This window comes from Anser cygnoides, chromosome 1 (assembly GCF_040182565.1).
Source record: "Anser cygnoides isolate HZ-2024a breed goose chromosome 1, Taihu_goose_T2T_genome, whole genome shotgun sequence".
Taxonomy (NCBI): Eukaryota; Metazoa; Chordata; class Aves; order Anseriformes; family Anatidae; genus Anser; species Anser cygnoides.
The window spans coordinates 194,955,168-194,979,657 of record NC_089873.1 but is presented as its reverse complement, the minus strand read 5'-3'; the positions used below and the strand labels follow the sequence as shown (position 1 = coordinate 194,979,657).

The 24,490-nt window shown below is 36.8% G+C and overlaps 1 protein-coding gene across 4 annotated transcripts in view; it reads left to right on the top strand.

The window, feature by feature from the left end:
* Positions 1-24,490, top strand: part of ATM (ATM serine/threonine kinase) — a 77,542-nt gene that overhangs the window by 39,663 nt on the left and 13,389 nt on the right. For all 4 annotated transcript variants that reach the window (XM_066989823.1, XM_066989821.1, XM_066989822.1 and 1 more), the window contains 18 exons: positions 539-634; positions 2,042-2,213; positions 2,873-3,014; positions 3,651-3,827; positions 4,286-4,460; positions 5,942-6,029; positions 6,373-6,528; positions 7,524-7,626; positions 8,307-8,395; positions 8,490-8,592; positions 9,567-9,715; positions 12,849-12,953; positions 13,479-13,598; positions 14,534-14,768; positions 16,851-17,018; positions 22,079-22,198; positions 23,117-23,334; positions 23,876-24,083. In XM_066989823.1, coding sequence (XP_066845924.1) covers positions 539-634; positions 2,042-2,213; positions 2,873-3,014; positions 3,651-3,827; positions 4,286-4,460; positions 5,942-6,029; positions 6,373-6,528; positions 7,524-7,626; positions 8,307-8,395; positions 8,490-8,592; positions 9,567-9,715; positions 12,849-12,953; positions 13,479-13,598; positions 14,534-14,768; positions 16,851-17,018; positions 22,079-22,198; positions 23,117-23,334; positions 23,876-24,083 — 2,624 coding nt within the window. The remainder of the gene's footprint in view (positions 1-538; positions 635-2,041; positions 2,214-2,872; positions 3,015-3,650; positions 3,828-4,285; positions 4,461-5,941; positions 6,030-6,372; positions 6,529-7,523; positions 7,627-8,306; positions 8,396-8,489; positions 8,593-9,566; positions 9,716-12,848; positions 12,954-13,478; positions 13,599-14,533; positions 14,769-16,850; positions 17,019-22,078; positions 22,199-23,116; positions 23,335-23,875; positions 24,084-24,490) is intronic.

The window sequence follows — 24,490 nt, the reverse complement described above, 5'->3', positions numbered from 1 at the left end:
TATCCCAGTGTTCTCGTTTAGCTCCCAGTCCAAACCCAATTCCTTTCCATTTTGGATTTCAGATGTTTCTAACAAGGCCATTTCATTTTTCTCCTCAAATCCGCATCTGCTTGTCTTACTGAATGACTGGAATATAAAAAGAGCTGATGTAATTTTCTGTAGATAAATGAAGAGTAAAAATTGAGGAAGAACAATCCTCTGTCCTAGGCCATAAGTGCGTTATGTCCACATCTTGAATATCATTTACAGTTTCAGTCTCAAACTTCTGCTTGAAAAAGGTGTTTGTAAAAAGCCAACAAGTTTGTGTGAAAAACCTTGCATCAGAGTAGAACTTGAACAATCTAGGCCTTGTAAGCTTAAAAAGGATTGAGTAGGAACAGAGAGGTTTGTGAACTGCTGAATGGTATGAGGAAGCTGAGTAGGGAGCAGCTATTACCACTTTTAACACAGTGCAAGAACAGATTAAGTTCTGTGGCAGCACTTATAGAAAAAGAGAAATTTTCATGTGTTTTGTTTTGTTTTTCTTTCTGAATGATAGAAAAACCAGAAGATTCTGTAATAGTGAAACTGGTGGTGAGCTTACTGCAGCTGTCCAAGAAGGCATTTAATCATGCAGGTGAAAAAGCAGTGCTGGGTAAGTAAATGAGTCCCACAGATCTCCTAGGGCTGTCATTGCAAACAAAGAGTTGAAACTGTGGCTGTTCTTAATGTTTATTCCCACTGGTATTTTGCCTTTGTTGCTAGAGGTAACCATCATTAGAATGGTTAGAATGAATCTTCTTTTCAGTCAGGCATATAACAACTTAAGACTAATAATGTAAATTTAAATCAGTTTAGACCCTAGTCTCTTCTATACTCGACATCTGCCATTATATGGGTCACTGTAGTAGGTTGAAAAATAGTAAGAAAAATGGAAGAGAACTTACCTGAAAATTTGAAAGGCATATTTTAGTGGAAATCAAAATAATTGTTATCCATCTTAAAGCCTCTCATGTATTATTAAAATTATTCTCACCGTTCATGCTGGAGCACCTGATTAATGTTTGGTCCGATGTACCAATGTCAAAATCCAAATCTGCTCTTCCACAAGTGGGAATTCCTTCCATGAAGGTGATGTTTACTGAGATAAGATGTCTAAAACAGCTAGATACACAAGTAATGAGAACATTTGCCTTAATATATATTTTTGTCTAAAGTACTAATAACCGATGATTGCAATTGCAGCTCACATTGACTTCAGTATGATACAACACTCTTCAGCACCTCTGCAAGCTGTGTGTTTCAGCCTTTTCTGCATTGCGTTTCCTTAGATGATTTGTTAAACTTATTCCAAAACACAACCTGTGTATCTTCAGTTTGTTCTTTATTTGCTCTGGTTGTTAAAAGCAATGTTGTAGAAGATGGAAATGTTGTCAAGCGTGGCAAGTAGAAAGGAAAAAACAGGGAAATAAATATTGGTTCCTTTCTAATGAAAATTAATATCCCCCTCTTTTAGAAACCGTGTTCAAAGTCAAGGTCATTTTTTTTCCTTGTATGTAGTCTTGAGTTTTTATAAAATATTTTCTTTGTTTAGAAAGCAAATGATGAAAACATCGATGAATCATTTTAAGTAAAATGCAGGTAGTATTTATATGCTGCATTTGCAGGCTTCTCTGTTTGTGTTTGTCATACTGTTAGGGAATGAAAAAATGATTTCCCTTAGTGGCTGTGATTCTGACCTTTTGCACTTCCCTGATTTGGACACAAGCAAAAATAAAATCTGTGTCTGATTTAATCTGCAAAATCCAGAGCCATATACACTTTGAGAAAATTGGATTAGAAAGCATAACTGTATTATTTATGAGGATTAAGCTGTGAAACATGCGTGTGATTTTAATCATAAAGCTCCTCAAGTGATTATTTATAAATGTGTGCAGCTTTTGACCTCATAATAATCTCAGAGTTCTAAAAATGGTTTATACTAATTGACTAGTCACAACATTTTTTAGGGTCAGACCTTGTTTTAGTGTGTGTAAAAATATAAAATTACCTTCATTTGCAGAGGCTGTTGGAAGTTGCTTGGGAGAAATAGGTCCCATGGATTTCTCTACCATAGCTCTTCGGCATGCTGAAAATGCACTGGATTCTAAAGCAGTGGACTTACTTGAAGATAAAAAGCTTCAGTGCGTCTTTATAATGTTAACTCAAATAAATACTGCTTTAACAGATAATTGGTGAGTATATTTATTTATTTAATTTATTTAGTCCAAAGCTTAATAGGGGCCATTAAGCTGTGCGTTGTTCATATGTGAGTAGCAGCTCTGAAAGTGCATTTGGATCATGCCTGTTAACACCATGTGCTTCCTCAAGGCTCAGATTACTTATCCAATCAAGCTAGAAATTGTCTAATTAAACTTGAACCAGAGAATCTCTTCTGTGCTGTAGAGAATAGCGATGTTGTAGAGTAAATAGTGAGGCTTTGCTTTATAACCAGGTATGGGATGGTGTATTTTCAGGTTGGAAATGAGGAGACATTTCTTCTCAGAAAGAGTGGTTGGGCATTGGAACGGGTTGCCCAGGGAGGTGGTGGAGTCACCGTCCCTGGGGGTGTTCAAGGAAAGGTTGGACGTGGTGCTTAGGGACATGGTTTAGTGGGTGACTTTGGTGGTAGGGGCATGGTTGGACCAGATGATCTTGGAGGGCTTTTCCAACCTTAATGATTCTGTGCTTCTATTCTATGATTCTATGATCCTAGTCACGAAGATTTTTTGATTTGATGCACACGTTGTTAGATTGTGGAATTCTTTGTCTTGTATGTTTATAAAGGTGATTTTTAAAATAAAATAGCTGAAGGAAGTTATTAATAATGACATTCTATATGTTATTCTTTCAGTATTGATGTTAGAGCTGCTGCTGTTTCCTGTTTGAAAAACATATTAGCCACCAAGTCTGGCACTGAATTTTGGGAAGTTTATAAAAAAAGAGGTGATCCCATGTTAATCTATCTACAGCCTTTCAGAATGTCTAGGAAAAAGGTACTTCTTCTAACATAGCTTATTTACGTGACATGAGGGGTAGGGAAAGCATAGAAATAAATATAAAAAAGTAAATTTGAAAATATTTTTAATCATCTTTGCTGAATCCAAGGGTTGGCCTTTTCATCTGTCTGGTTGCAGATGTTGCTGCTTTTTTACATCTCCTGTTTTACCTTTCTGTTTCAGTATCTGGGGCTTCTTCAGATAGGAAATTACCAATTTGATGTTAGAAAGCTGTGTGCTTTCATTACTAGACAGACGATTTCTGTTTACCTTCTTAGAAATCTAATGCATTCTTTCTCAGGAGTCCATCATTTGATGCAAAAACCTGGTGGAAAATAAGTCAGAAAAAAGGTTGCGTAATTAATCATAAATCAGATATTTCCTGATTTTCAAACTTTTAATTTGCAGCCTAAATATGCTGTCTAATGTGGCCTTGTTGATGTTATCTGTAAAATTTTAATATTAATGCTTCCAGATTTCCTTGTAAAACTTTACATTTGCATGAACAAAGTTGGTATTTTCAATCAATTCATGCACAGTCAATATTTAATATGTTTTAATCTGTGCAAATTGCAGTATGTTTTTTAAATGCTGCGTTTGTTTATATTTGCAATATATATTTTTCTCTTCTAGTTTTTTGAACTACCAACTAACAATTCAGAGGCTTCTTCAGAAACTTTGGATGACACAAACCTGTGGCTTCCTCTGGGAGAAAGTCATGAGACCTGGATCAAGAGCCTGACCAGTTCAATACTGGACAGTGGAGGTGTACAAAATGAAGTTCTCCAGTTAATGAAGCCACTGTGTGAGGTGAGCTGAATTATACACAGAGTTCTGTGGGCTGTGATGCACAAAATTATATGATTACTCAGGTTGATAACAAATAGTAATTTCTGCTGTTAAGTTACTACTTAACAGTAAATCAAATAACTTCATAGTCAAGGTACTGCACATAAAATACATTCTTGAATACAAGATTTGAGAGAGAATTGCAGTCAGTTGAACCGTGTGTGACTGTTTAAACTGAATACTAGTGTAGCCATATTGAGTGTTATACATTTTTGTATATTACATGTTCATTCTTAAACATTACATGTTTGTTTTGAATAGTTTTCAGTTTTGTGTCTAAATTGATACATTTTAGTTTTTAGTTTTGTTGTACAGTAAGACAGTAGAATAGCTGTTAGGCTTTTTGAGTTTGTTATAACCTGAGAAAAAAAGGGCTTTTGGTTCTTTTTCTTAGCAGCTGTTCCCTAATTGTATTCTAGGTGAAAACAGACTTGTGTCAAACTTTGCTTCCATACCTGATTCATGATATCCTTCTTCATGATTCAAATGAATCTTGGCGAAATCTTTTGTCAGTTCATGTCCAGAAGTTTTTTACAGCCTGTTGCAGATTTGTCTCTTCTAGTAGATCAGCTACACCACCAAGTTCTGACTCAGGTAATGTCACAGTATTTTTCTTTCAGTGAGAAGAGGGATGCTGATTGTAAAAAAGTATCTTCTTCTGACTTCAAATACATGATGCGTACTTGTAGGCAGAAACTTCTGCCCAGTTGTTTGATCAGTGGAGGTATCTGTCATTTTGAAGCTTTTCATTGAAAGGACCCAAGTGGTTTCTTCTGTATATCTCCTTTTATTATTCACAACTGGATAATGTTTATTACTTGCTGAATTCAGATGTGATCCAGTGTTGTATGCTGCAAGACTAAGACTTGGACTGTCTCTTAAAATCGCAAATTGGCAGTTAAATTTCTTTCTTACTCAAACACAAATGAATAAAGTCATTTTTCACCTAGTTTTTCCCCTTGGAAAAAAGATTAACCCTTGCTTGAACATCTGCCTTATGTTGATAATGGTCTCCCTGTATATTAAAAAGACTTGTTCCATTCCAGCAGAATGAAAGGAAACTGTAATCCAAAATAACCGTAGCTGAGTTTGAGTAAATGCAGTAAGTTCCATTCAAAAGAAAGTACTGCTTTGGTAAATTGAAGTAGACAGAGGACTGTTGGACCTTCTTTTAGCCTGATGATAGAAGTTTGAATTGCTTTGTCTGGCTGGAGTGTACCTTCTAATCCAGCTGACTGGTGTCCTTTCAGATTAGGTTGTGATTGGAGTGAGCAGAAATTTATGTAAAAACATCTCCGTTATTATGCAGCGGGAGTAGTCTAATATGACTGAACTCATTTTCAGGAGCTGAAATCATGTATTTCTCTTATTTGTACATGGCCCTTAACACAAATACAGTAATTTCAGGTTAATCTTTTTTTTTTTTTTTGTGCAGTAGCTACTCTGCCATATCTTCCATACCTTCTGAGACTTCCTTCTTCAATAACAAATCACCAAAGGAATCAGTCTGTATAATGTCTTGTAGCCTCTTTACAGGCAAGTCACACAAGCTTTGGGTTGCTGAAGAGGTGAAAGGAAGCCTTCATTTTACACTAAGGCTGCTCTAAATGAGGCTAATATTTTAAGGCTCAATGTAAAGTACATGAGGTGTATTTTAAGGTACTTTTCATAGATGCTGCCTGGTGTGGCTAGAAAGACTAGATCAGTATCCTTTCACATTTGAAGACAGGTACCAAACTGTTCCCACAATAAAGATATATTGTTGTCCTCCTTTGGAAGATAGAAAAGCAATAGCAATTACCTGTTTCCTTCCTGTAAGCAGTCAGGGAAACTACTGCACAATTTTTTGCTCAGATATACAGAGTAAACCGAAATGTTCTATGAAAAATATGAAGGGTTTTTCTAAGTTCTATGAACTTGCAGTTAGTTCAGGGACACATGTGAGCAAATGATAGAGGTCTCTTCAAGCATTGTGCTTCTATGCAATGGATCTTACTGAAGCAATAAATGCAATATGAAGGACACTGTTATGACACAAGTTCATGATTTTCTCTTTTTTGAAATATACATCCTAGAGCAAGAAAACCAGGTTTTCAGAAGTCTGGATAAAGTATCTCGACGAACCATGCTTGCTGTTGTTAATTACTTAAGAAGGCAAAAGAGGTGAATTAAGGCTTTCCAAAATGTTGCTTAACTTTAATTATGACTGTTTTAAGGTCTGTTGATGTTATAGGTTAAGAAAGAAGAATTGGATAGAGAACATTGCTTAAAAGAATAAAGATCTAGTAATAACCTTACATTTATTATAGAATAATATGGCTAGCTTTAAATGATATTAACTATGCTGAAAGAGTTTTCTGAAAACTTCTTGCATGATAAACTTCGTATGGTATGGGGTTGGGGGTCTAAAGTAGATTTAGCCTTTGGAAGGCTTTATAGTTGAGTTGGATTTATTTTGTTTAATGTTAAGTCTGTTACAACAGTATTAAAGTCTCTATTTAATCAGATCTGTTTCAGGTACAGTTTTTGATGACAGTTTCTGGCTAGATCTGAATTATCTTGAGGTTGCTGTAGCAGCACAGTCGTGTGCTGCTCACTTCACAGCCTTGCTCTATGCAGAAATCTACGCAGACAAGATAAATATAGACAAACAGCAAGAAAGGTACAAGGCTTGAGGATTTCAGTTTCTTGACATTTCTAGTAAAATGGATCATGTTTTATGTTTCCCAGTAGTGTTTTGTTATGTAAAAAGCTATGGAAACTTTAAAATAAATGCTTAGGCATGTGTACTGACCTTGAAAATACTTTATTAGTTCTTCAAAGTGATCCCAACCTTGCTAGTTTGCTAGCTATGGCACATTTGAAATTGTGGCGTTCTAATTACTAACCGGAAAGTGTTCTTTGTGTATGTGTTCTGGAGGAAGTTAGTTCAAGCTAATGCTTCTGGATACCAAGAAGTATTTAATCTCATTTTCCAAAAGGAACACTTTTCAGATATTATTTCAGGAAATTAATAGTGTGCTACTGGTCAAATTACGTCCAAAAGTGAAACAAGGGGGAAAGAAACCACAGAACCTTGACCAGAATTGTATGGTTTTAACTTTCATAATTTCTAGTGTAGAACTGATCTTCTACTGATCTATGTAGAGGGAACTTTCTTATGTAATGCACAATTACCTTTATCTTCTAGTCTAACAAGATCCAAATATGGAACTAATTTACTAGCTTTGGTTTTGCAACAAATAAATCTAGTCAGTGAACATATAACAAAAGTATGGTTTTAAGCATAGATAGTATACAGTTGCTTTTATTGTTTCACAGAAGAGAGCATTCTTGCTTCAGGCATTCACAAAAACACATTAGCAGTTTGATTTAATAAAAATTTAACATTACAGTTGTTCTCTCCTCCCCCCCCCCAAAAAAAAACCAAACAAACTACAAAGCATTGATGTTGAAATCCCTTGATGTTGATATTCTTGTTTCTACTTTGCCATTCTGGTAAATGCCATTCTGCCATTTTGAATAACTCGGGAATGTGACAGGCTCGATCTTGTGTTTAGTGTATGTACCCCTTAATTCTGCAGTGTTTTTTCAGCATTACTTTAATTCTTTGTGTGAAATTTCATTTAACTTTACTGGTTCAAACATTTCTTCTAGGTCTTTTAAAAAAGCTAAAAGTTTGACATTTGAAGAAGAAAGTCAAAGAACAGCTATTACTATCCTGAGTGAAAAAAGTAAAGAAACTGGCATAAGCTTACAGGTATATATGTTTGTGTGCTTAATAATCTGCAAACCTTCTCGTATAATTACAATTAACAGTAGGTCTCGTCTGAGCTGAAGGCTGTATTTGAAAGTTCTACCTATGCTCTAATTCAAAGTGAACTTAGTGGCCTTGACACACAAGTTAAATCGAGTATTAGTTCATATGAAACACTGACAGGTAAATTTTCAATCACAGCAAAACAGACTTTGTTCACCAAAAGAACCGACCTTATGGTGGTAACCAGCAAAGTAGGTTTTTTTGGTTGTTTGTTTATTTTGTCAGAGGGAAATGCTTATTAAAAATCAGTAAGTGAGCTGGTGTAGCAAGTTACAGTAATCACAACCATAGTAGCGTGGTCCCTACAAGTCTTATTTAATATATAAACTCTGATTCAATAGCCTTGTCTAAGTTATATTTTTCCTTAGTTCATTATACCAGAGCTGCATTTTTTTTAATATCATAGCAGAGAAATTAGGTGGTCCTGAAGAGTTTTGCTACACTACGGAATTTTTCTTTCTGTGATGATAACAGGCTCAGATATTGCATAAAGGAGAATTAAGCAATGATAACAATGTTAATGGAAGGTACCTTTATTTATAAATTTACATCGTATGTATAAAACTCGCTCGAACTAGTTCCAAGAGAGGTAATTCTTTGTTTCGTGGTCTTTGTTCTAGGATCTTCTCATGGACATATATAAAAGCATTGGAGAGCCTGACAGTCTCTATGGCTGTGGTGGAGGAAGAATGTTACAGCCATTAGCACGGTATAACTTGTTAATGGTCTTACGTTCTATAAGTAATTGATTTCATTTCCTAGCAAGGAACTTAAATTGAAAACTTCTCCTTAACTTACAATAGGATAAGAACATACGAGCATGAAGCAGTATGGGAGAAAGCTCTTCTAACGTATGACCTTGAGGCAACCCTCTCTCCATCTACTTGCCACGCAGGGATAATAGAGGTAATTATATTTTGTAATAGGAAATAAATGTAGGAACTGATATCCATTGTACTGTATAAAGTTATTCATATTAAAACCAAAATTGTTTTAGGACAAAGAAATCTCTTCAGTTATCAAGTTCAGTACTCTCTCATTATAGGTAGCCAAACCGCATGATACAAGACAAATCAGCATTTGTCTGAAAACACCAAGGCTTACTGTCCTTTTGTCACACACCCATAATCTCTATCTTGGATCATTAATTTTGTGAAATATTTTAAAATATTTTTCCATTTTATACAAATTTTGGGTAGCTCCTAAAATGATGAGATATAAAAAGTAATACAACTGGTTATTTTTGTCATCTCATTATTTAAACATCTACATTACAGCAACTGTGTTACTGGAACTTGTATTTCTTATGAAATAAATGCATAGAATTGATGTTGTCTTGTTTTAATGTCTTAAAATATGTTGCTTTTTTACCCTTTTTTTCTGCTTTTTTATGATACTAAATTATTTAGTATTATTATTAAACATAATGGCTGCACGTGTAACCTAGATAAGTGATCACAGTTATAAAGTTATTGTGGTCTTTTAATAGATAGGAATTAAAAAGTTGTAGGAAACTTTTTCAAATCTCCACTAGGAAAAATAGCTCACTAGGAAGTAAAACCAGTTTTGGCTTACTACACACAAATGATGGAATGGAGAAATGTCAGCAGATAGTTCATTTTGAACAGATCATAGAAATTGTGTTTCAAGGGATGCCAGCCACAGTAGCAATGAAATAATTTTCCAAGGTGATTGGTATGAGTAGTGTGATTTAATAGTTATCTTACTAAAAGTTTTTTTGTGCTGCATTTAGAAATACTTTTGGTTCTATCTTACCTGCAGAGGTTTCTTTGTCACCAAAGGCAAAACAAATACTTTTAAAAAACAATTCAGTTTATCAAAGGAGGAAAAGCAACTTTCAGTAATTTTGTTAATTACAGGCTTTGCAGAATTTTGGGCTTTGCCACACTCTTTCCATGTATCTAAAAGGACTGAAACATGAAAACACTGAGTGGTGTGCAGAACTACAGGAAATACAGTACCAGGCAGCGTGGAGGAATATGCAGTGGGACCAAATCTCTTCTGTCATGTAAATCAATTTATTTTTTTCATAGTTCTGTAAGTGAAAGGCAAGTGTTTCAGTTCCAAGCAAAAAAAAAAAAAAAAAAAAGACATTAGAATATAATTCCTGTGGTGCAAGTCACCTACTTTATTTTAATTATTGAATTGAAAATCCGTTGTTTTCTCTTGGACCTGTTTTGTTTGCACATCACTTTGTTATCCTCAACAACTATGCAGTTGATTCTTCTTTTTGTTTGTTCATAACTCTATCTTAATGCTCTTCCTAACTGAAATTTTACACTTTTTACTCATATAGTAAATGTGTCTTAATTATGTATGAGGGATAGATACTTTTTAATGTTTAATGTATAAACAAATGGGAAGGATAATAGTAAGCCGTGAGAGGTCTTCAAAAACTGAATTAGAAAAAAAAAACAAACAGCAGTGTTGATCCATGGCTACTGTATTGTAAGAAGCAATCTCTTCCCTTGTGTCATGTTCTATACCTAGCATTAGTTATTTCATACGACTGGTCAGGATATAATCACAGAATGGCTGAGGTTGGAAGGAACCTCTGGGGGTCATCTGGTCAAACCCACTGCTCAAGCAGAGACACCTACAGCAGGTTGCGCAGCACCATGTTTAAACAGCTTTTGAGTATGCCCAAGGAGGAGACTCAACAACCTCTCTGGGCAGCCTGTGCCACTGCTTTGTCACCCACACGATACAGAAGTGCTCCCTGATGTTCAGAAGGAACCTCCTGTGTTCCGGTTTGTCCTGGCACTGGGCCTCTCTGAAATTAGCATGGCTCTGTCTTCATTGCACCCTCCTTTCAGGTATTTTTCCCCATGTAACAACTAGTCCTAGGTGATGAGTGATTGTAGCAGGAGACTCTCTTCTGAGAGGTACGGAGGTGCCCATCTGCCAACCCGACCCACTCTTGAGGGAAGCCTGCTGCTTCCTGGGGGCTCCTATCAGGGATGTCACCAAGAGACTGCCAAGCCTTGTATAACCTGAGGACTATTATCCGCTGCCGTTGTTTCGTGTGGGCACCAGTAACGCAGCCAGGAGTAGTCTGAGGAGTATCAAGAGGGATTACAGAGCCCTGGGAGCAGCAGTAAAGGACTTGGGAGCAGAGGCAGTTTTTTCATCAGTCCTCCCAGTCAAAGGGAAGGGGATTGAAAGGGCCAGTCGAATCTGGCAAACAGATGGTTACAGGACTGCTGCCTCAGCTACTTAGACCATGGGATTCGTTTTGAGAAACCTGGTCTGCTGGGGGCTGATGGGGTCCACCTGTCAGAGAAGGGGAAGAGCATCTTCGGTCATAGAGCAACTGATATCATCTACCTGGACCTGTGCAAAGCATTTGACACTGCCCTCCATTACATCCTTGTCTCAAGGTAAAACAAGTAAACAGAAACTGTTTACTTTGAGGGTGGTAAGGCACAGGAACAGGTTGCCCAGAGAAGTTGTTGAAGCTCTGGAAGTGCTTAAGGCCAAGTTGGACAGGGCTTTGAGCAACCTGTGGAAGGTGTCCCTGCCTATGGCATGGGGGTTAGGATTAGATGATCTGTAAGGTCCCTTCCATCCCAACCCAATCTGTGATTCTATGATTTATAAACATTGATGAGATCCCTCTGAGCCTCCTCTTCCCCAGGTTGAACAGTCCCAGTTCTCTCAGCCTCTCCTCATAGGAGAGATTCTCCAGTCCCTTCATCATCTTGGTGGCCCTCCATTGGACTCTTTCTAGTACATCCAGATCTCACTTGTACTGGGGGGCCAAGAACTGAACTCAGTACTCCAGGTGCAGCCTAACAAACGCTGAGTAGAGAGGAAGGATCACTACCTTTGACCTGCTGGTGATACTTTACCTAATGCAGCCAAGAATACCATCAGCCTTCTTAGCAGCAAGAGCATGTTGTTGACGGATGTTCGGCTTGGTGTCCACCAGGACCCCCAGGTCCTTTTCTGCATGCTGGGTGGCCCCCAAGCATGCACTGGTGCGTGTGTTTGTTCTTCCCCAGGTGCAGGACTCTGCACTTACCCCGGTTGAACTTCATGAGATATTTGTAAGCCCACCCTGCCAGCCTGTCAAGGTCCCTCTGGATGGCAGCATGGCCCTCTGGTGAATCAGCCACTCGCCCCAGTTTCGTGTCATGTGCAAATATCATGTGAACTCTATTCCTTCCTAGTACAGCTACATCATTTCACGCTTGGGGAGGAATATATTCAGTACATTTTGATAAAAGCACAAGTAGCGCTATGGGTTCTTCAGTGACTCCATCTGCATTAACTTTGAGTAGTTGAAAGAATGGAGGATAGAGAAATGGATCTGAATACACTCCAGGTGCATTCACATCCTCTGCTACTTCCCTGTCTTAAGGTGGTTGTTTAGAAGCACTGGGAAGACTTCACAGACATCATCTCCTGTTGAAGGCCGTATGTCATGCCACAATCAGAACAAACTTCATATAGGTGGGCTCGTATAGGTGTACGAATAGAGAGATGCTACTCTAAGATTTTTTAGTTGTGTGCACAAACCTTTTAGGCAACTAAGATACTCATCTTTAATACAAGAGCAGAAAAAGCAACGTATAGGATAGAGAATGGGATGGTAAGGAAGAGGAGGATCAAGGAGAACAAAGAAAAGCAAAATGGGTAAAACAGAGAAATGTGGATAGAGGGAATGGATACAGAAAATGAATTTGAACACCAGCCTTATGATTTTCAATATTTTTTTTCCATTTAAAAAATATTTCTGAAGTTAAATGTAAAAAATTGTTGATTCTAATTGAAGATGCATACATCCTATATCATTCAGCGTAATGCCTTGAGAATTGTTAGGATTAACTTTTTATTGTGATGTTGTTTTTGTCTTATTATTATATAATTGTGAACATATTCTCCAGTATTCCAAACATTTTGACAATTACTGTTTTTTCTTTGTTTTAAAAGACCAGATTGTGTTTATAAAATACTAAATTACTTTGAAATGTAAAGGGTTACATTGTAATTTTTTATGACCTGAAACAGCAGTTCATCCAGCCACAGAAAAATGTACTGGTAAAATATTCATCATAAAGATAAAATAGAATGCTTTGCAGAGAATTACAATTTCCTTTTCATTTTTATGTTATTTTTGTTTTATTTTTTTCTTTAAGAGATGAGACAGGAGGATTGGGGTACCACAAGTCATTGTATGATGCTCTTCAGTCTTTACGAGATAAGGAATTCTCTGCTTTTTATGACACTCTTAAAGATGCAAGGTAAAAAAAAAAAAAAAGGAAGAAAAAAAAACATCTTTGTCAACATTCTGCTCTTATAGAAAGGGGCAGGGGGAAGGAGAGATGGTAGTCACAAGTTAGGTATAAAAGACTTGTGGTGGTTTTGTGGGCTTAAATGAAGAGTCATTCATAGAATAAAATCAGTTCTTCTGGTGTGCAACTTAAATTCTAGCTTTTTTTAACATGAATTTATCTTTTGTGCATATCCAATTTGCGTGTTGAGATTCATTTCTAGTATGCATTTTTTTACTTAGCAGTCCTCTGAAATGGATTTGAATGCTTACTTTTTCAAGTCAGTTATAACACATGCTTTGGAGTTTATAAATATGTTTATCATGTTTTCACTTATTGACAAATTTAATTTTTTGAACTTTAACGGTATTACAAAATAATTCCAGACAGAATAGATTTGCTGTTTAATTTCTTCTCACTGTGGAAATTATTTTATGGATATTTGGAATTCTTTGCGGATACTGGAAAAAAAATATTTCTTTGTTAAATCCATAGGGTGAATGAAGTGGAAGAGCTATGCAGAGGCAGTCTTGAGTCTGTGTATTCTTTATATCCAACGCTTTGCAGACTACAGCTAATTGGAGAGTTGGAAAATATAGGTCCAGTATTTTCCAGGTATTTTTTAAGCATTGTTTTATACTGCTTTTTCAGTTTTCTGTATGTTTGATAATCGAGTCTAGCACACAAATAAAATGACTTCATCAAATTTTATTCCTGGACATCTCACATTCCATCTTAAAAACTGTATGAATTTTATCTTTAGGACGGGAAGACAAATCCAGATCGTCTTTATTTCCAGACGGGATTTATTCCTGGTCTAATTTTAATTACTTGATACTATAGCAATATTATATTTTAAGTAATTTTTTTTCTTTCCTTTGTTTTGAGTTCCCTGGTGCACCCCAAGGCTGCAACCATATCTCTTAGCCTTTGGTTTGCTAAAATGACTGAGTCAACCTCCACTAGTTTCCTTTCTGACACTGTTTTCTACTTCCTTGATCATCCCCGTGGTTCTGTTGAACGTTATTTCTGTTTGAATCACTTTTGTAGTGGACCAGTATTACCATCAGTGTTCTAGCTGAATTCTTAACATTGCTTTTTAATAGTGTTATTAACTTTGCCTTTTTTCAGCCATAGCTGTATCAGCTTGATAACTTATAGTCATTCTACAGTCATCAGACCTTATGAACCTTTGCTATTTACAGTTAATGAACTGTCTAAGAAAGTCACACATACAGTGGCAACCTATACGGCTGTAATGCCACAGTTTTGAATTTATTCTTATTTTGATCGGTATTTAACTTACAGAACAAAGTAAGAATTTAGATTTCTAATCTTTTAAGCACTCCTGGGACTGTATGCATGTGATTCCCTTTTGATGTTTTTTAACGCTTAATCAAGAATGTTTACAGCGGGGGTTTATGGACTCTTCTTTTTGAACTGTAGATTGTGAACTACCTCTGTACTTTACTGTTGTTACTCGTCTTGCGTTTCACTAATATTTAGCAGGAATTGATAACAGATCTTTTCCGTTTTGGTAATAACTGCAGATCTTCTACTACTCAACAACTGAACGATATTTATTTGAAATGGCAGAGACAGTCCCATCTTCTCAAGGACAGTGACTTCCGTTTCCAGGAACCTATCATGGCTCTGCGCACTGTAATTTTGGAGATCTTACTTGAAAAGGAGGATGAAAATACAAAAAGAGAATGTATTAAAGACATCCTTACCAAGCATCTAGTGGAGCTCTCTAAATTGTCAAGAACTGCTAATAATACACAGGTAACAAATTTCAGGAAAGATCAGTGATGGATATTTAGGTTTTTAGTTTATAAAATAACTTGATTTTTCAACCGTACTGAAGATTAACTGTATTCTAAGTTTATTCAATGAAACAATTATTTAGAGACTTGAAATATGTAGAACTTACTCATGAATTACTCACTGGAACAGGCTCCCCAGTGAAGTAGTCACTGCACCAAGCCTGTCTGGATTTAAGAAGTGATTGGACTGTGCACTTAGTCGCATGGTCTTTTGGGCAGACCTGTGCGGTGCCAGGAGTTGGACTTGATGATCCTTATGGGTCCCTTCCAACTCGGGATATTCTATGATTCTATGAATTGTATTTATTGGCATGTTTTCTAATTTTTGATCATAGTTATAAGCCAGTCTCTGAAGTGGATAATACTAAGATGAAATTTTTACAGCAGAATGCTCTTATAGCTCTATTAGGTTATTCTGGTATAATTTTATATATCCAGCTTTCACTTGCATCGTGTTGTTCTAGTGTCCCAGATTAAAGCTGCAGAAAGAACTCTGTTGCGTCTGTATATTGAGTGTTATCTTTGAGGATTTATAACCTCAAGGCACCTTTGCATTGTGTTAAATCTCTCTCTGTGAGTGACTTAAGGGGATTTGCAGGAACAGTGGTTTCTGCAGCTGCTAATGCTGAAAACTCCATTTAGAATTCAGAGTCAACCTTGGCTCATTCTAGCTAGTGCATCTGCAAGTAGTAACTCAACAAGAATTTTCAGAGCAACAATATCCTCCAAGAACCTCTGAAGGAAATAATTCCAGCTAAATATATAACTTGGAAACATGTTCAACACTTCAAATATGTGAAAGTATATTAAAATGTGATTTCAGGAAGTTTCTAACTCTCTTTGTGCATAATGGTGTCATTGGTAGAAAGCTGTCTTTGATTTCATAAACTGAGAGGTTTACTCAGTGCCTCTGGAATTATTTGGGAAATTTTCTTAATCATTTTTTTATCTCATGCCTGCGCAGTCACTAACACAATTCTGATGACTGGCCTGTAAGAGCCTAAACAGAAGTTCAGAGTTTTTCACTTAGATTTTCAGGTACAGAAAAGGATTAAAATTGAAATGCTATTTTTGGGGGGGATTAAAAGGTTCTGGAAGATCGAGCCAGTGTGTTTCTGGAAACACTATCATTCCAGCCTTTTCAGTGCTGTATGTCATGGATAACTTTTGGAACATACTTCTGGACCTTATCAGTCTTTCAAACCATGTGATGATAACTCTTGTCTTTTGGCACACCACTAGCTGGCAGCATAAAGTGTCTGGATGTGGGAAAGTTTCTGGGGAAGCATTCTTCACAATTAATGGCTTTTCTTCCTCTCTGTTGCCACTACTATCCATTAGAACGAGGAGTAGAGTGCTGTACAGAATCATCACACTGACCGCTAATTGAAGTACTCAAATTTTCATTTACAGGCATTCCTACATTTTAATTACTTACCTTGTGTAAAATGCTTATTTAAAAGTTTGAATGATGTGGTTGTTACTTGCACAGCTTGTGAAAATACACGTTAGCCTCAATCTTCAACATGATTAAAAATAGTTTGCTCTTCATGCTATCATGTATTGATGCTAGATTGCTAAATAATAAGGATGTTATTTCACCAGTAATATGAGTAAAGAGGCAGATATACAAACAAATTCATATATGATGGTCACATTTTTTGTATTTTTTTTATGTCTCTTTCAACATAATAATTACGTATTTATCATTTTAGCGTAGTGATTATTTCAGCAGATACTGATTGTAGGGTTTCTGTACCTTACATTTCCAAGTAATGTAAAATGTTAAATGTTGATAGTTCATTTTGGGGTTTGTGAAGTTCAATTCCATATTCTCTTTTTGCTGCAAGTCAGGATTGTCTGCAAATTCGTAGAATGATGACTTCATCTCTTTCTTCAAAATACATTCTTAGCATTAGATAGAATATGCTGCACATGTAGAGCAAATTAAGATGGAGTTTAAAAACAAAATTTGCTTTAAGGTCCATGTATTTGACTTAAGGAGTTGTTGCTGATCATGTATTTTTTTTTTCAATTTCAGCTTCCAGAAAGAGCTATGTTTCAGATCAAACAATATAGTACAAAGCAATATGGAGTTTGTGAATGGCAACTAGAAGAAGCTCAGGTTTTCTGGGCTAAAAAGGAAGAGAGTCTTGCACTGAATATTCTTAAAGGACTGATAAAAAAATTAGATGCTGATTGGTTTCAGGTATGTGCTATATAGTGTGTTAATTTATGGCATTTAAATTATTTAAAATTGTATTGCCTCTTCCTGAAGCTTTCCCTTGGAAGAAAATTAAAAGTTTGTCTGCGATATTACTAAATTTTTCATTCTCAGAATGTCTGAAAGCAAAAATAGCTGTATTAGCAAACCTTAGCAGGGGATTTCAAAGTCTACCTGTAAGAGCAGAAAATGTCAGGATTCATTATTAACTTTTCTGCCTCTAGTGCTACCACTGAGAAATTTATAGCATTTTAAAATCAGAGATTATTTCCCTTGATATAAAAAAATAACTTGTTCTAAACAAAGCTATTACATAGAGTTGTATCTTCTTGTTCTGTGCCAATAGTTATATGGACTAATAGCCAAGCAGAGTTGTTTAGGCATATTGTATTGGGAACTGTAATAGTGTACATGTTTTTCTGTTACAGGAAGAGTCATATAAAGGATTTTATCTCTTGTCCTTATTGTGCAAAAAAAAAAAAAAAAATATATATATATATATATAAGAAGACTCTAATGATACATATTAATGGTAAAGAAACACTCCTTCATTGTAGGCATTTCCCTTATGTCTGTAGGGAGTCTTTGTGAAGAGGTGGGAGTATGATTTGGGGCTTCTGTTTCAGTGGGGGTGAAGCTGTATCACAAACTATACAGAAATTCCAGGCAGGTTTTTGGCTGATAAACTTTAACCACTGTACCTTGGACTTCTCTGTCCCTTGAACTCCAGTATCAAGGGACACAGATGTGATCTGGCGCACTGTTTCACATCTTTGAATCCTTCCCCGTTTACAAGCACCCCTGGGCTTTTTATTTTTATCTTGTACCTCTGAAAATGAAATCTTACCTCAAAGATTAGTTTCTCATCAAACTTGACTTCACCAAGTGCCTCTGGATCTTGGTTATTTTAGATCCCTTTGAAAGCTTCTTGAAAAATCACACCACTTGATGTGAAGCGAAGACTATATTCATATCTCCAGTTCAGAATACAAGAACTTAAACAAAAAAAACCCTCTCTCTTGTCTCAGTAATGAACAATAGGAAGTTCCTAAGAAAACTTGTAAAGAATAGTTGAGCTCTATAGCCAGAGTACTCCTCCAGACTAATTTGTAGCACAAGAACTTCCAGATCCAGAGGTAGTTTCTTTGTGTGTAATTCTTTACTTTTTTTTTTTTTTTTTTGTACCACAATTTTTTCCAGTCACTTGCTGAGTTTGTGTAAGTTTTTAATATTCAAATGTTGTGGTTTAACCCAGCAGGCAGCTCAGCACCACACAGCTTCTCACTCTCTCTCCCCAGGTGGGATGGGGGAGAGAGTCAGAAAGGGAAAAGTGGGTTGAGATAAAGGCAGATTACCAGGTAAAGCAAAAGCCATGTCACTCCAAACATCCCCCCCTTCCTCCTTCTTTAACCCGGCTGTTACTGCTGAGCATGATGCCTTATGGCATGGGATGTCCCTTTGGTTAGTCTGGGCCAGCTCCCTGTGCACCCCCTACCTCGCTGGCAGGGCAGCACCAGGAGCTGAACAGTCCTTGGCTCTGTGTGAGCGCTGCTCTGCAACAACTAAAAGCATAAGTGTGTTATCAGCACTTTTTCATCAAAAATCCAAACACACAGCATCACACAAACCTCTGTAAAGAAAATGAATCATCCCAACCAGAACCATGACACCAAAAAAACTCTGTGACAAGGAATTCCACAGCTCAATACTCATTGTTTTAAGAGCCGCTTGCTTTTGTCCATTTTGAACCCTCGTCTTCATTTGATGATAGTTCTGATCTTGGAAAAAACAATAATTGCATATTCCCTGTCACCATTCTTCATAGTGAGGTAACGCTTTCTAGTTCTGTTTCTAGTCAACCATCTCACAGTCCACTGCTGTATATATGCCATGTTCTCTGCCTGCCCTCTTCATGCATCATTTAGCATTTATTTTTTTGCTGGTAGTTTCATTTGCTTTTTTCATTCCATTTATTTTCTTGTATTGTCTGTCATAAGTTTTTTATTCTGTCATTTTATCGCTTTGAATAACTCAACATCATCACCGGATTTTGTTCACTGTGCATTGCCTTCCCCAGATTATTGTCTTTTTAACAGCACAGATCACTGGGTCTTAGGAGCATTTTCATGGGTGACTAATGACCCTGTAAAAAGTGGCCCACTTATTTCTCTTTTTGCTGCCTATCTTACTTTTTTGCCCCTCCAGGAACCATGCTTTTTGTTTCTCGAGGCTTTGTTTCTTCAGGAGCTTTTTGTTGAGGAGCCATGACACACAACTGCTGGAATCTCTTGGAGTAGACTGGTATCAGACAGTTATTCCTTATCCCTGTGCTTGTTGACTTCTTCAGGAAGTCCATTTGAGCTGGGAAATGGGATGCATCTGAGGATGCTAAGACAGCTGGCTGTCATTTCAGAGCCACTCTTGTATCACCTCTGAATGATCATGGAGATAGGGAACATTCTGATGACACCAAGAGGCAATCACATCCATATGCAGAAAAGGCAAAAAGCAAGATCTGAGAAACTACAGAGCAGTCAGGCTCATTTCAATTCCTAGGAAAATTACAGAACAGGTCTTTAGGGAAGTTATTTCCATGCACATGAAGGACAAGAAGGTGATTGGGAAAAGCCAGCACAGATATACTAAGGATAATCAGTCTTGACTAACCTGATCATCTTCTGTGATGAAACAGTTTGCCCAGCAGATACAGAACAAGCTGTGGATGTCATCTGTCTTGATTTTAGCAAGGCATTTGCAACAGTCTCCCACAATATTGTCCTCGACAAGCTGGTAAGATACAAACTGGGTAGATAAGACCACAAGACAGGTGGAAAACTGGCTAGACAGCTGAGCTCAGAGGGTGGTCATTGATGATGCAAAGGCAGCCTGGTAGCCAGAAAGAAGTGTTTTCCTCAGGGTTTGTTACAGGCTCTGATACTATCTTTATGAAAGAGATTTATGTGACAGGACTCAATTCCTTCACCAAGTTTGCATATAACAGCAAACTGGAAGGAAGAGTGACTGGTGAGTCAGACAGACCTCAATAGTTTGGAAGATGATACCAACAGAAGTTGCACGAGATCAGTTCTTCACCTGGGACTGAGTAACCTTAAGCAGTGGTACGGGTAGGGGTCTGACCGGCTGGGGTGTAGCTTTGCCAAAAAAGGACCTGGTGGTCCCGGTGAACAGCAAGCTAGAACAAATTGCCATCGTGCCCTTGTGGCAATACAGGTGAACCATGTCCTGGGCTGTATCACCAAGGGTTGAGCCAGTAGGTTAAGAAGTGTGATTGATTATTCTGCTTGGCACTTCTTAGCCCACACCTGTCCAGTTTTGGTCCACCCTTCAACAGAGGCATTGAGAAATTGGAGAGGTCCAACAAAGGGCTATGAAGGTTATTAGAGGAATGGGGAACTTGGCACAGGAATAAACATTTTAAGGATTGGTTTTATTCAGCCTTGAGAAGTGAAGGCTCGGGGCAGATCTAATCACAGTCTTCCAGTACATAAAAGGGGGTTGTAAAGATGGAGGTAACTACTCACAAAGATGTCCAGTGAAAGAGCAAGAGACAATGGGTGCAAGTTGTTTCAAGAGAAATGACATCTGGATACGGGAAAAAAAACCTCTTCACCACTACCACTGTAACACATTTCCCAGAGAAATGGTGAAATCTCCCTTGCTGGAATTTGATAGTTCAAGATTGAGTTTAGGAGAGTCCTAGAAGCTTAATCTAAAGCCCTGTTTTCAGCAGAAGGTTGGGACAGATGATCTCTCCAGAGGTTCCTTCCAGCATGGACTTTTCTGTCATTCTGTGGTTTATTTTTACAAAAGCTGTTCTGGATTTTCTTTATATTCATCTATCAATTCTCTTTGTGTTTTTGTTGTTGTAATTATAACTCCTCTTAGTAATACTAACTCCTAATAAAGTCTAATAATGCTTTCATATTATATGTTTAGTTGTCTTCAAGTTGTTTGCTGGTTGGTTTTTTTGACAGTCTGATGGTGGGTTCTATGTTTTCCTTTGACAGGATATTTGATTTTTTTGTATTTTTAATTTTTCACTTTGATAAAACTTGATTTTGCATACTGATGTGGTAAAAGTGTCTTCATCTTCCTTACCTTTCTGTTTAGCCATGATAGTTTTCTTAGAATATTTTTTTTTCTTAGAGTATTTTTTGGAAGTTACTAGGCATTCACTTTGAATCTGTATACATTATTAAGGAATATCACACTTCAGAAGGTTGGAGTATTTAGGGCAAAGTTCTGTACCTGTCAGGACAAAATCAAGAATTTGCTTATCCTCTTTTCATTTATGTGATTGTTTCATTTATCAGTTGATAAAGGCATAAAAAAATAGTTCTAGTCTTACCTTCCAGTGTTACATTTACCTTGGAGTAAGGAGCTTTTGTGTTTTTGCAGTCTATGATATTCATCAGCATTTCACAGTCAGTGTTGCCATCTTGATCAGGTGGTCTTTAATATATACCCTATGCTCAAAGTATTTTGGAAATTTGTCCTGCTGTAGAATTAAAGCTGAGCTTCCAGTCTGGAGGCAAGTCCGCTGGAAATCTACTCCATCGTCTTCTCAGAGCACTTTTAACCAAGTTTCCATGGAGAAGTCTGTCTGAAAAATTTGATGATCACACATAGTTATCACAATACTTGAATGTTTCCTACAGCGTGCGCTATGGTCCTTCAGATTAAATGGGGATGTTAGAAATAACATTTCTGGAAACACACTCTGAATTTACTTTATTTTTATTAAAATTTGTTATTTTTTATTGTGTTTTTAATTGTTCAAACTGTCAGGTATTTTAAAATGGGCACTCTCCATTAGTCTTATAGAGAATGTGATTTAAGGTTATTGACTACTGTATATGTAGATAGTAAATGCCATTGTAGATGCATTACATGTAACAGGCCTAAGTGATTAAATTATGTTTAGAAGTAAAAAGTTTTATAAGTAGCCTACCGAATATGTTAAAGGTATTTTCATTTGCTGTCTTCCTCTTCTTTTCTTTTTCCAAAAATTTTCTTTCTTAAAGGTGGAGAATAATCCTCATCTGAAATTGATGTATACAGAGTGTCTGAGGCTATGTGGAACCTGGTTAGCAGAAACGTGCTTGGAAAACCCTACAGTCATCATGCGGAAATACTTAGAAAAGGTGAGTCTAGTCTTTGAAATGCACAGCCTTTGAGATAATGCTGTGTTAAAATGTCAAGTGAATTTTACAATGTAGCCTTCTTTTTTTTTGTGTGGATTGGAAATACAAATTCTTATAAAAAAATACAAATTTCACAGGTTATTATATAACACTGTAATATGACTGCTATTCCGGTTTTCCTTTTTCCTTCTACCCTATCCCCGTCTTTTCACCTTCAGGATAGATCATTGACTTTTTTGTGTTTACAGTACAGGGATTGCATTCATTACAGTCTCATTCCAGGTGCTGGAAGGTCTTGCACTAATGTTTCAAAATACTGTATTTTTTTTTATAATCTTAGCCATAGTAGAAACATTTTTATTAATATATGTCTGCTCTACATTTCTTTATTTCCATTTTATGAAACTGTACATAGTTGCCTGTTACCTTCTACATGGTTTCTTTGATGATTTGAATCAGTGACTTTCACATACAGTTTCCTTCTCTTTTTGGCACTATCTTCGTTTTTTCTTCTTTATCTTATGACGTAAGGTAAAACTAAGTTGCAAAACTTCATGCCTAGTTGCTCTGAAAGACAGATGGTGGTAGGAGAATCCTGTATGGTTGTTAAAGCTGTTTGATACATGATAATATTATTGACAGCTTGCACTGAAACACTCCTCAAAGGTTAAATTCACTTAGAAAAAAATACTCAGCCTGGTCGGTTTTATTTTATATATATGTATATATTTCATCACAGGCAACCTTAACTAATCTGAACAAACAAGTGTCCCTACTTGAGCATGGATTTGGACAAGATGACCTCAAGAGGTCACTTCCATTCTGCGATTCTGCGATAATAGAGTTTGGTCAGGTGTTATGCAGTAGTCACTATTCATCTGATTATCAGGCTTTTTATTATTGTAACTTCCCTTTTAGGCTGTGGAAATTGCTGCAAGCCACAGTGGAGACAACAGTGATGAGATGAAGAATGGAAAGATGAAGGCTTTCCTGTCTTTGGCTCGTTTCTCAGATAGTCAGTACCAGCGAATTGAGAATTACATGAAATCCTCAGAGTTTGAAAACAAGCAGGCATTACTGAAAAAGGCCAAGGAGGAGGTTGGCCTCCTGAGAGAGCACAGAGTTGAGAGAAATAGGTGGGTGTTCAGACTGAGAGGTGGTTACTGTGGAGCCATTAAAGGCTTTGTCTTTACTAATTCTCTGTCTGTCTGGGCAAGTGGTACAGCATGGTTCACACCTCTACAACTGAATTTTTCCTTCTCTTCATAAAACAGTGGCTGAACCCATAATGCTTGTTGCATAGAGTTTCTTTCTTAACTGGGCTTGGACATCATCTAAGAGAATTGCTAGTTGGTGTGGGCCAAAACTAAGGCAAGGAGCATTACAGCAACAGCTAAACAGTATGGATGATTTCATCAAGACTGAGATTATATCATTAGAAAGAAAAAAGACACTGACTGAAGATTTACTTAGAGTGGTGGGTTTGTGTTGGACATGCACCAAAAGAATAGCTCCCACAGTTTCATTTTGTAGATGTTTATTTTACTGGGCTTGTTAATACACAACAAGTTTAAAGAGAAAAAAAAAAAAGGTTAAATTGCCAAGCAACAGAATTTGGACAGCCTAGTCTGTTCATTGAGAAATAATGTTGTTTAAAAATAATGTCTGTTCACATAGATATACAGTGAAGGTTCAGCGAGAGCTTGATCTGGATGAATGTGCCATACATGCCCTAACTGAGGATCGTAAAAATTTCTTGTGTAAAGCAGTGGAGAACTATATCAGCTGTTTGCTAAGTGGAGAAGAACACGATATGTGGATCTTCCGACTCTGTTCCCTGTGGCTTGAAAATTCTGGAGTTGATAGAGTCAATGAAATGATGAAGGTATATGTTTACTGCTTTTTTTTCCTTATTATACTTTTACATTCAATTATCCACCTTCTCCTCCTCCTCCTATTTCTAAAGGATGAATTATAGTGGTGTGATGTATGCTTTCCTGGATAGCTCCTTAGCATTTCCATCAAAACTTTCCTTTTTCAGTCATTGCTTATCAGTTAGTTGCTCATCAGTAACACTGTAATTCTCATTGCATTTTAATTTACTTTAGCAATTTACTTTAGCAAGTCTGTAAGATTAAACATATCTCATGATCTTTCACTGTCGTTACCTTGTTCTTTACATACCTTGAATGCTGCCCATATCCTTCTATGTCCTTTAGTATGTTATTCTGGATATATTGTGTATACTTTTGGGTGAAAGGATGTAGTTTTAGACTATCTGTAGAATGCAGC